Source organism: Ahaetulla prasina, chromosome 2, assembly GCF_028640845.1.
Source record: "Ahaetulla prasina isolate Xishuangbanna chromosome 2, ASM2864084v1, whole genome shotgun sequence".
NCBI lineage: Eukaryota > Metazoa > Chordata > Lepidosauria > Squamata > Colubridae > Ahaetulla > Ahaetulla prasina.
This window is the reverse complement of record NC_080540.1, coordinates 158,883,634-158,896,494: the sequence shown is the minus strand read 5'-3', so window position 1 is coordinate 158,896,494 and position 12,861 is coordinate 158,883,634. Positions and strand designations below refer to the sequence as shown.

At 38.5% G+C, this 12,861-nt stretch overlaps 1 protein-coding gene across 1 annotated transcript in view; it reads right to left on the bottom strand.

The window, feature by feature from the left end:
* Positions 1-12,480, bottom strand: part of LOC131189781 (neurofilament medium polypeptide-like) — a 58,565-nt gene extending 46,085 nt beyond the window's left edge. The window contains exon 1 of the mRNA XM_058166202.1: positions 11,928-12,480. Within this exon, the coding sequence (XP_058022185.1) occupies positions 11,928-12,263 (336 nt within the window). The 5' untranslated portion in view covers positions 12,264-12,480. The remainder of the gene's footprint in view (positions 1-11,927) is intronic.
* Positions 12,481-12,861: the final 381 nt, after the last annotated feature.

The following is a 12,861-nucleotide window of genomic DNA, read 5'->3' as shown; positions in this document are numbered from 1 at the left end:
TGCCCCCAACAACCTGGGTCCTCATTTTACCTACCTTATAAAGGATGGAAGGCTGAGTCAACCTTGGGCCTGGTGGGACTAGAACCTGCAATAATTGCAGGCAGCTGCTGTTAATAACAGACTGCATTAGCAGCCTGAGCCACAGAGGCCCCTCTGAATCTCAACTTTTCAGAGAAGAGAATGGGTTGTAAATAAATATTTCTTACTAATGAGCTACAGGATCATAGCTAACAGACTCCAAAATATAAACTGTATAATTATTGAACAAATAATTGTTTATTCGAATAGCAAATTATTGAAAAAGGTATAAGTCAATATAAATTTCTTCACATCATAGAATAAAGGACAAGCATCTGCAATCGTATAATGGCACACCCCAACTGATTCTCACAGATATTCTTTGCTCACAGATGACATTATACTATATTTTGTTACCCGTGCATTCCTGCTGTTATTCTTTCATCTTATCACAGATAATCTAGTAAGGAAGAAAATCTAAAATAGCTGACCAGCATCTTTTGGATTTTCCATTTAAACCCATCCTACACCTTACTTACTTAGGTTTTGTGCCAAAGTTTGGATTAGCTTTTTGTGTTTGCTTCTTTTTTTTTAAAAAAAGAGAATGTCTCCTACAAGTGTCACAATAGAGATATGAAGATTGCAGTCACATGCCCCACATAAAAAAATAACAAGAATTACTCTCACAGTCGATTATGTTGTCAAAGATTTCATGAAAAGGCAGAAAGACCTGTCTCCTTCCAAGCTTTTCACAATTGCTGGAGGGTTTGGGAGAGGTAGAATTTTCTCTGACTCACACTTGTTTGATAAAATGAAGAAACAGCTAGAGAGACCAGTTTTTTTTGGGGTGTGTGTGTGTGATTTCCAACCTCTGTGCAAATGAGAGAAATCCCAGCTCTCACAGAATCACTTGCAATGAGGGGATAGTGCAGAGGAATTGACAGCCAGAGCAAACAGAAATATAGAAAGTCAGTGTTATATTTGTAGACCTCTTTTGAAGAGATAGTCTGCCACTATCACGTTATAGCCTGTTTTCATTAAAACTTCATAAGCATGTATTACTGTAGATTCAGATTAAGCAGAATATTTAAGTAAAGAATCATGGAACTAGAGACGACTTCCGGTATCCAGCGGCAACGGACGTCTGGAAGGCTTCTCCTGCCTCCAGCGCCCGAATCCGGCCGCCGCCGAGGCCCTCAGGGGCCAGGTGTTCCGAAAAGGACACCTGCCGCACGGACGGCTCGCCAGGGGTCTCCCAGCCGACATACAGGACTGTGGGGACCGATGCTGGCGCGTCCTAGGCTTGGCGGGGTTTGGAGGCCACAGGCCGCGGCCATTATTTTGGTCGTCGCCTGGGCCGCTGTGCCCGGTGACACCGGGGCATTGGATTTATAACTGCAGCAGCCTGGTGGTGAACAGGGCACGGAGAAGAATTGAGGAGGAGAAGGGAAGGGAATATCGGTAAATGTGAGTGGAGTGCTCCGGAGTGCGGGGGGGTTTTCTCTCCCCTGCGGTTGGAAGGAGCACGAGTTATTCGGGAGAGAGGAGAACTTAAAATAAGAAGATTACCGGTTTTGTGGAGCTCTGGAGAGAAGAGGTGATGGAGAAATTTAGGAGGGAAGGTTTGAGGCCCCCCCTCCTTCTGGGGAACAGTGGTGGCGTCCAGCTTCCGCCTTCACTATGAGAATTTTGATGACATCACTTCCCTTCGGCTTCCTGGTTGACTAACTGTACTCTGGACTCGTTGCTCCTGTGAGTGCCCCCTGGTGGATCCGGAGGAAATTACAAGGATACTGTGCCTGCCTGAGGATTTTGTATTTTTTTTTCCTTAATGGCAAAAGGTCAGAGACCAACTACTGGAGAGATGGAGAGAATTTTGGAAAAGTTATCTAATATGGACAAGAAATTGGATGAAATAAGAGCAGAAATTGTGACTATCCAAAAGGATTTAAAGGATACTCAACAAGTTTCAGCAGAAAACAAGCAGAAAGTGGAAGGTTTGGAGGGCGAGATGCGGGCAGTGCAGAAAAGAGAGGAGACGACAGGCAATGCTGTGCTTGGACTACAGATGGATAAAATGTCTTATTTCCTTAGGTTTCAAAATTTGGAAGAAGTGGACCAAGAAGACTTGAGAGATGTTGTGACTAAATTGTTGGGAGAATTTCTTGGGAGAGGTGTTGATTTCATGAATTGGGATGTGGATCGAGTTTATAGAGTTAATTCGCAATATGCACGCACGCATGCAGTTCCTAGAGAGGTTCATGTCAAATTTGTGAGAAGAGAGACGAGATGAAATTCTTAGAAAACATAGGAGTGGGGCACTGATTTACAGGGGCAGGAGATAGCCATTCTGAGGCAGATTCCCAGACAGGTACGTGAAAAAGAAAGAAATATTATTTTTGTCAAGCAAATTGTACCAGAAGGAGTGGGCTTCAGATGGCTGATGCCAGAGGGATTGATGATTTTCGGGAGGGCATTACGAAAAAATCAGTACAATTGCGGAGGCTACGGCCTATGTGGAGGAACACAAAGCCCTCCTGGAATCAGATGACCCAGGAATTGAAGAAGGGAGGTTATAGATCATGGGGAGGAAGCGGCTGCCGCTGTTGCGGCCCTGGAGTTGGGTCAGGCTGAACCCAGAGTTCTGAGATCTAAAACTAGGAAGTGATAAAGATATTTGGGATTGTGTTGGTTTTCCTTACTCTCCTTTGTACGATATTCTGTTTATTCTTGACTCTTCTTTATTACGTATTTAAAATTTGTAAACTTAGCTACTTCGTGTCACCTGCTTGCCATATGGCTGTTGTATGTGTTAAAAAATTTGAGTAAAATTCTTATTTTAGATAAGAAAAATGAAAATTTACCATACCTGAAATGTATTTGTATAAACCTTTTTTGACTAATAAAAACTTTTTGAATATAAAAAAAAAAAAGAATCATGGAACTAGGAATGTATGAGTTGGAAGGCTTTATAACTCTCTACTCTCTACTCCACTTCCCTGTTTGGTGCAGAAGTCTTCTAGACCAGGGGTCTCCAACCTTGGCAACTTTAAGACTTGTGGACTTCAACTTCCACAAGTTCTGGGAGTTGAAGTCTACAAGTCTTAAAGTTGTCAAAGTTGGAGACCCCTGGTCTAGACCATCCCTGATTGGTGGCCATCAAGCACCTGTCTGAAACCCTCCAGAAAAGAAAGCATATGTCAGACCTGTTCCAAGCAGACTGTTCCCCTGTTAACTGCACCTACCCATAAGAAATGCTTCTTAATCTGTAGCATAAATCTCCTTTCTTTTAATTTCAACTCATTGGTCATGGCCCTACTCTTACTTTCAATAAAGGACAGGTCTGCCTCTTTAACAGCTGCTGTTTGTAGACACCTATAGTGTCTGCTCTTTCTCCTTTGCAGACTGAACACAGCCAGCTCTTTTCACTCTACTTTGCAGGGCTTCATTTCCAGACCTGTTTTACTCTATGTAACTTTTCTCTAAACCTGTTCTAAATTCTGTTGGTTTTGTCCCTTTTGGGCTGGACAGATATTCCAGATACAGCTCAACCAAAGCCGAGGATAATGGAATTATACGACTCCATTTTTACAGGGTTGAGCTATCAGTTTATATTCATTCCTCTTTAATTATCAGTGTTCTTCCATTTCCAAAGTATCTCCTTTTCTTGTCTCAATTTGTCAGTATTATTGGTATTCAACTCTATAATCCTCTTAAAGCTTTTTTTCCATTTTTTTCCTCACAGAGATGATTTGTAACAATACATTCAATATTTCATTTTTCAAAGTCTTCCTTCCATCTTCTTCCCTACTCTTTAGGATTTCAAGTAGTGGTATAATCCTCATAATTTGTAGTTCAAACAATACATCTTTCAACTTTCCCTTGTCTATTTATCTTCAACACAATGTGGTCACTTTTCCTGAAGGTGCCTGACATTTTCTTTCATTAGCCAGTTCCTGCCTCTGGATTAAGATCAGATCCAGGATAACTGATCTCTTTGTTTCATCACCTGAAAATTACAATTCTCAGAAAGAAATTAGAAGATTGAGGGACCTCATTCTTTGTTATTTTTCCAGCAGATATTTAGGTAGTTGATGTCTCCCACTATCACTCCATTCTACTAAGCACATTTATTCCCATCTTTATGAGATGCAGCCTCTTCCTAACCATCTCTGACACTGGTGTTTGTAGGAGATCCAGGTAACTCTATGGTGACAACAAATCAGAAAGAGTCTAGTACAGGGGTCTCCAACCTTGGTCCCTTTAAGACTTGTGGACTTCAACTCCCAGAGTTCCTCAGCCAGCTTTGCTGGCTGAGGGACTCTGGGAGTTGAAGTCCACAAGTCTTAAAGGGACCAAGGTTGGAGACCCCTGGTCTAGTACTACCTTTTCTATATTTTTCCAGTGGAAATTTTTGATTTAGTTGATCTTTGTGAAGTTGGGAATGTGGAAATGATATTGTATGGTGTCTTCTGTAAATTTTAGTGCAAGCCCATTATACTTCATATTCCTCAGATATAGCTTATCCACTTAAAATTAATCGCTTTAGTTCAAACTGCTATGATAATGAGCTTGCTTGCTAACCCATGATTAGGGTATTATCTCTTTAAAGAGCATCTGCTTTCCTTTATCTGTGACAAAGGAGTCAGCCCCCTCCTTTGGTCTCCTCTCCTTAAGCATAATTACTACTATTAGTTCACACTTTATGTTTGTTTGGACCTACGGAGATATTTTTTTTGATAAATTCCTTCCTGCATCCTTTATTACAGGGATCTCCAACCTTGGCAACTTTAAGACTTGTTGACTTCCTCTACCAGAATTCTGGGAGTTGAAGTTCACAAGTCTTAAAGTTGCCAAGGTTGGAGACCCCTGCTTCATTATATACAATCTGGAGAACAAAAATATTACCCTGTTGGACAATTATAGGAAAAAGCACTGCTCAATAACATTTCCCAAATAAGAGGCTTCCAGATGAGGCATCTATTGTAAAACTGCACTGACTCATTGACAAGATTTATAGATGCTTAAGCGACCATCATTTTCTCTTTGGAATAAAATCTGCAAAAGCAAAAAAAAATTGGCAATGCCCTAAACAAAGTGGTCTCAACCTTGGCAACTTTAAGACTTGTTGACTTCCTCTACCAGAATTCTGGGAGTTGAAGTTCACAAGTCTTAAAGTTGCCAAGGTTGGAGACCCCTGCTTCATTATATACAATCTGGAGAACAAAAATATTACCCTGTTGGACAATTATAGGAAAAAGCACTGCTCAATAACATTTCCCAAATAAGAGGCTTCCAGATGAGGCATCTATTGTAAAACTGCACTGACTCATTGACAAGATTTATAGATGCTTGCCCTAGACATGCAATAGAGAATATAAATATAGAACAGAAACAGGAAATGATTACATATAAAGAACTTTTGTATGCTGAAGGAGGTAGATTGCAATTAAAATCATTACAGGTATTAAATGAAGAAGGGAGGAATTATACTTGGTTTCAATATGGGCAAATAAGTGCTAGATGGAAAGAAGATCAAAAAATTGGTATAATGCAAAGGGAGGAAAATTTAATAAAGCAAATTAGAAATCAGACCCAGGAGCATATAAAGAGATTGTATAATGTGTTGCTTGAAATAGATTCGGAAAAGGATTTGGTAAAGGATTGTATGATAAAATGGGCACAGAATATTCAGGAACCAATAATGTTGGAAACATGGGAGAAAATCTGGGTTAGAAATGTTAAGTTTACACAAGCACAGAATTTAAGGGAAAATTTTTATAAGATGTTTTATAGATGGCATTTAGATCCCAAAAAATTATCATGTATGTATCCTAATATCCAAGCGAAATGTTGGAGGTGTGATTGTGATGATGCTACATATTTTCATATTTGGTGGACTTGCAAGAAAATTAAGGTCTTTTGGATAAGAATTTGGTGGATTATTCAAAATGTACTGAAGAAGAAGATAAAGTTCCTGCCACAATTTTTCCTTTTGGGAATTATAATGGATTGTACAGGGATTGAGACTAAATTGATTTTGAACTTAATAACAGCAGCAAGACTGTTGATTGGACAATACTGGAAGAAAGAAGAGATACCTACAATAGAAGAATGGATATTGAAAGTTATTAATTTGGCTGAGATGGCTAAAATCTCAGCGTTTTTAAAAGACAATACGCAGGAAAGATATTTAATTGAATGGAAAAAATGGATTGATTATCTACAAAACAGATATCAGATTAAGAAATATCAGATTGCCTTTGAATAATTAGAAAGTTATTTTATGTAATGGGAGGGGTTGGGAGACGAAAAGCTTTGGATGTGGTTATTTGGATTGAAGGAAAATTTTATTCTATGTTTGGTTTATGTATAACTTTGTGATTGACCGGGAAGCCGGGGGGGAGGAGGGAAGGTGTTGTTTTTTGGGAGGGAGGGGGAAAAAAGGGGGAAAATGTTTTTGTTTTTTTAAAACTCTTTCAATAAAAAAAAAAAAAGATTTATAGATGCTTAAGCGACCATCATTTTCTCTTTGGAATAAAATCTGCAAAAGCAAAAAAAAATTGGCAATGCCCTAAACAAAGTGGTCTCCAACCTTGGCAACTTTAAGACTTGTGGACTTCAACTCCCAGAATTCCTCAGCCAGCTTTGGGAGTTGAAGTCCACAAGTCTTAAAGTTGCTAAGGTTGGAGACCCCTGCCCTAAACCATGCGCTTGAAGGACCATAATCTGGAAGAATTTGAGATACCTCCAAGAACTACATGTATTTGAGTAAAGAAAAAGAGAAGCAGCCATCTTAAAACCTCAACTTAAAGCTCAACTGAATTTAATGTCTGAGCAGAATGCTTCCAAATATTGATTTATCCTTCTAGTTATGTGTAACTCTTCTCCCTTCGAAGGATGCGGAGGTCTTCTCTTTTTTTAATGGAAAAAAGAAGTACTACCGAGAAAACAAGGAGAGTTACAAATTGTAGTCTACAAAATTCCATGCACCAAGGCAGTACGGTGGTAAATTAAGAACTTTATCTGAAAGCAATGTTAAAGTAATTCTTGCCCAGACTTGCAATGCAGCTAATGGTTAACCTTATGGCTTGGGTATAATGGTCAATATCCAGCCATGAAAACATTACCGGTGTTTATTTAAAATGTTGAAGTTAGGTTATAAAGAGGCCACTGATCAGCAAATATAACATTATGGTGTTTTCTGGCCAATGCTAAATCACTAAGCCATATGCTATTACCCATATACTCCAGTGTTTTGGAGAATAATCTTTTCTAGAACTTCCATTTGGGTTTCAATTAATGTTGACAAATCAAGACTGAGCATAACGTTAGACTTCATTCTGTGACTCGAGAAATGTAGGATTGCATCCAGGATTCCACATATAAAGCAGGAAAACTCCTTAAAACAATTAATGGGATCTTAAAGTTGCCTACTGGTATCCAATCGGAGTAGAGGAAAGCTTTTCAACATATGTAGAGTTGGTTTAAGTGCGAAGCCCAGAATGACATTGACTATAGCAGAGACACATTTTGATGGCAAACAGTGCTCAAAATCCAAAGCAATCCATAGCATTGTGCCATTCTTTGGAAATGTTGCAAATAGATTCTATGGCATTTTTAAATTTGCAAAATGATTTATTATTATATAACTCCTTGTTACCGCCATGTTAAAGGTTGATTGTGATAAGTGACTTTAACATAGGGAACTAACCTTGGGCAAGATCACCCTTGTCACTGCCATATGATCATTGCCATTCCAACCTCACTCTTTGATATTTGGCTCAGACGAATTCATTTACTACATGTAGAAGCCATAGCAAAGATGGACTGATCAACAGGTATGGTGTATCACTGGTGTATCTGATTACAAGTAAAATAAAAATACTTCTGCAATGATAGAAATGACTATCAGTGCCCGGTTGATTTTTTATTTCCATTCAATACATATTGCATAAGAAATTATATGAATTGACTTCTAGAGAGAAAGCTAGAGAAATGATAAGCACAATTACATAACATCACCCATTCTTATGGCTGCTGAAAAGATACAGGATTTAAATTAACCATCATACCAGTCCTTGGCTTCATATGACATCATCTGACTTCTACATTTAAACCCAGTATTAACTATTAGACAAATGTTTTTGCTACTCATAGTGACTACTTGCCATGCAGATATTTCTATTGAGGAACACTGGTATATCTGTTAAACAAACACATATGTTTCAGAGGATTTGGGGGAAGGTTACAGAGACTGATGGCCAGGCCTGCTGTTCCTTCTGTCCTTAAATAAATGGGGGAAATACTTTAAACCAGGGGTATTCAAACTTGGCAACTTTAAGACTTGTGGACTTTGCTGACTGAGGAATTCTGGCAATTGAAGTCCACAAGTCTTAAAGTTGCCAAGTTTGGACACCCCTCCTTTAAACCATACATTCCCTTGTAAATTTTAGGCAATATTTATAGTAGTGGTTAAACTGTGTTTTTTTTTTAAAGGAAATCATTCATCATTATGTGTCACCGCTGAGAAAACATTAATTTTCCATAGAAAGTATTAAAAGAATTCCACATTGTGCTGCGATAACATATTGGCTCCTAATGTGTTTTTCATTCAGGCAAAGAATGTACTTAAAATATCTATAGGTCGGTTTCTTAAATGCCTCTTAGCGTTTCCAAAGCTCCAAAGCTCAACCTCGGATCCCATTTTAAGGCACTGTCTGGAGGTCATGCCTGTTTATTTGTCTACGTGTATGTTTTAAACCCAAGAATGGTATTCATGTAACTGAGAAATAAATGGAGCTTCTTAACATTAAAGTACAGAGATCATTCTGAGTTGAGTGTGAATGTACATATTGTATGTGTGAGTTTTGAAGACTGGCATTCCCAGCCTATGTTAGTGAAGCAATACTTTAGATTAACATCTGTTTGCAGAGCATGAGGGCTTTGCAATAACCTGCCTTGAAGAGCTAAAACTATTTTTCTTTGAAAACAATCTTCTACGTTCACTATGGATTCAGTACATAAACAACTTTCTGGTAAGAGAGAGAAGAGAGAGAGAAAAGAAACCCTAAGCTCATTGTAGCGTCCTTATTTCCTTCAATTTCTAAAGGCTCATAATTCTGTACAACTTTAATGGGCTTTTGGATGATAGGCTCACTTATCTGTTGAACAAAATAGATGTTTTTCAAATAAGTCTTTGCAAGCCAGATGAGGCCCTGTTATATTCTTATTGATACACTTCTGTTTCATCAGTTTTATTTTAGACACTGGAATTTGTAAGGAACAAGGTAAAACCTAGCACAAATCCTCTGAGCTCATGACATTACATCTCTGTCCTCAAAAGTTACCAATAAGTCATTATTTTTTTCCTTTTTAAATAAAGCAGAGATATAACCTTGCTGTTTTATGAAGACACAGTTCCTTCCTGTGAAGCAGCATCATTCCCACCAATGATCAAGCTTTAGATCCATTGCACTTATTACATCTCAAGAGCTACCCTAGAGGTGTACAGAGGATGGGCCAAGACCTGGGACAGGGTAGGCAGTTTGGGAGATTTTAAAATAGGTCCTTAAGCTTGCACAAGACAGAAGGCAAATATGTTGACCCTTAATATCCCAATACCAAAACATAAAAACATGCACGTTCAAAAAGTTGAAAATCTTAGCCTTACCTCTTGGTACTTTAGGGGGTCTTTGAAAAAGATGTTGGCAAACTACATTTTGTATGCCAGTCCTATAGGAAATTATATGAAAGACTAAAGCGATAGTATTTTGAAAAGCTCAAGTCTTGCCGAGTTTTTGTGTAAAGGCCTCTAAAGCCAGTGGTAGGATTCAGCCAGTTCGCACCACTTCGGGAGAACCGGTTGTTAACTTTCTGAGTAGTTTGGTGAACTGTTTGTAGGAAGAAATCATTATGGCAGAGAACCGGTTGTTAAATTATTTGAATCCCACCACTGTCTAAAGCCCTACTCAGCCCACACTTTTGATATTTGAAAGGCTTCTTTCTCCTACCTAAACTTGACCGTTAAGAATGTTTAAGAGGGATCTCTCCGGTTCGTGCCACCTTTTGACATGGACAATAGAGCTTTCCCAGAGGTGACTGTTACATTGTAGAACTGTTTGTAGGGGCTTCCACTACTTCCTTTTGTCATCACATTAAAGCATTCTGTTCTCCTTGCCTTATATACCATCAGTTTGCTTTTATGAGTAGGGATCCTCTTTTTAACAGAATTATTTTACTATTGCCTTTATTTAATCTGCAATCCATGGTTTATTTTTATGATTGCATTTTTCATTTTCATTGATTTTGCAAAATTGCAGAATATACACTTCAGAAAAATAACAATAGAGAATTTTGGACTGTAGGCATCAGTGGGCAGGTAGGCATATTTTTTTTAAGGGTCTCTCCTACTTCTGCTTCAAAACTAATTACCTCCTTGTAGAAAACTAGAGCATTTATGAATGAACTTTCCTAAAACTATGTGATGTATTAGATATGAGAACTTTTCAATTAGGGATAGGTTTGGGAACATGATAGCTCAGCCCAATCTGGTGTGGCATATTCTAGAATGCTATTATTACTGTAAATCACCTTATTTATTTGGAGTCCTTCCACAATCAGCTATAATGTTATTCTGCATGTTCTGCATCTTCCTTATCAGCAGTTTATAATAAGGAAATCCATTTAACTTTCATATAATGATGTTCAATGGAATGATGCTACACCAGGATTTAAATATAAGTTGCACCCCTGCTATTTTCAAATAGTATAAAGTTAGATCCAGCAATGTTTTCATAAGCCCTAGGCCAAAACAAGGCCAGCTGTGGTACAAATAATTAGAAATATGAAAGGAAACCAGTTCATTCCCAGTAACATGACAGCTATCTGCCCTAACACTTTCAAAGTAGTATTTAGCTAAATGCATAAAAGCTGCATCCTTATGGGCTAGTATCAGAACTGTGATGCTGTAGTACTGTATTAGCATTTTCGACAAACTACCTTTCCCAGAATTCATTGGAGAAGTCATGACAGCTTAGCTGGTAAAATAAAACATCTTAAATTGATATTGTGCTCAGACAGTAGTTACTCAGCAAATGGATACTCTTAATATTGTTACTACCCAGAGGAATGCTTGAGAAAAGGAGCTGACCATTGCTATTATGAGTGCTGTGTGAAAACATAATAGTATAAATGATATAAAAGTGTCAGTAGTGAAAATCAAAGCCAATGACAATAATTTTTCTTCTTGTCTGCATTTTGAATCTATCAGTTTGAATTTGATTGTAAACATGTAATTTCATGGTACCTTTCTTCTATACTGTTCAGGACATGTGCATAAACCTTAAAAATTCCAGATACTTGCAAGATTATTCTTATTTTCACAAACATTGTTTGATATTTTCAGTGTGTGCTTTCAGTTCTCTCAACTGGCAACCATATTTTTTTAAAAAAATAATTAGATGAATGGAAGGCTAATTTCCCCTTCCCATCATCCTGAGTCCCTAGGGAGATAGGGCGGTATAAAAATATGAATAAATAAATAAATGATGGAAAGAGGTTTCCCATCAAAACTCAGACAATTACCCAAGGATGGTATATCTGAAGAAATATGACTCTATTGCTAAGAAGCAGCCCATGTTCTTCTATTATCTGGAAAACAATGTTGGTACTTTTTGGGTTAAATTAAATCTGGCTACGGACAATTTGGCTCTTCAAATAGGAAATTAAACAGCAACTTATTTATAGAGATACAACTCTGAATATCATCCTCATCATTCTCAGCATCATCCCTATCAGCATCCTCTTTCAATGCTCTAAATCTGTCCGTTGAGTTAGCCTCCCATTTCTTCACGGCACATCATTTCAAGGCTATCCTCTGCTTAAGATAAGGAGGAACTTCATCTTACCTTCCCAATTAAGGCAGCAAATTGGTTATTGAGCATCTTGATATCATCTTTCTCCTTGGTCTTTATCTCCTGGAGAGCTGGGTCAACATCCAGGTGGAGTGGTGTCAAGAGATCTTCGTTGAAAGACACTCTTGGGTAGGTAAAATAGTAGCCATGTCCTGTGAGGCTGGAGGAACTGAAGCTTTTCTTGCTGGCTTCTCCCATGGTAGGACTGCTGCAGGCCCCATCCCTTGGAGAATGAGGAGAATGCGAAGGAGAACACTCTCTTCTCCAGCTAGAAGAGGCTTTGGGAGAAGTGAAGGAGCTGGTACTGAAGTTCCCAGAATGACTTGTCATCCTTACGATGAGGGAAAGCAAAGAAGCACTAGGTCAGCTACCGAGAAAGAGAAGCAGCAGCGTAGATTAATTCCTGCCTCTGCTGAGCTCAGTTTAGCTAATGAATTACAAACACCTGTTCTCCTATGTTCATAAAGTCAGGAGGGTGTGACTATTGATGTAATCCAGATCAACCTGTTGGCTTTGTCTCTCCCTCTTTCCTCTCCTGCCTTTTGTAGTTTTGTTTTGTGAGGTGAGCACATATGCGGAGACACTTATAGGAAAAGAGGGAGGAAACAAAAAAAAAAGCCCAAATCAAAATTATTCCCTTGCCTCCATCTACTTGCTTCCCAAGGAGAGGAAGTTAAGAGGAGGTTCCTCAGCCTTAATAGCGAACAACAGGCTTGAACAAATACACTATTTTGGCTGAACCTCAAGATCAGTCAAGAGCAGGAAGCCTTAGAGAGTTGAACATGTCAAAACATTCAGGCCCTGCTTCTTCTCCAGTGACTGTACTGCTTGTTTCTATTGTAAAATGCCAATTAAAGATTTTGCATGCTCAGGTCATTTAGTTTCAGGCGGTTTGAATACTGAAACAGATTCCAAGCACTTTTCCGTC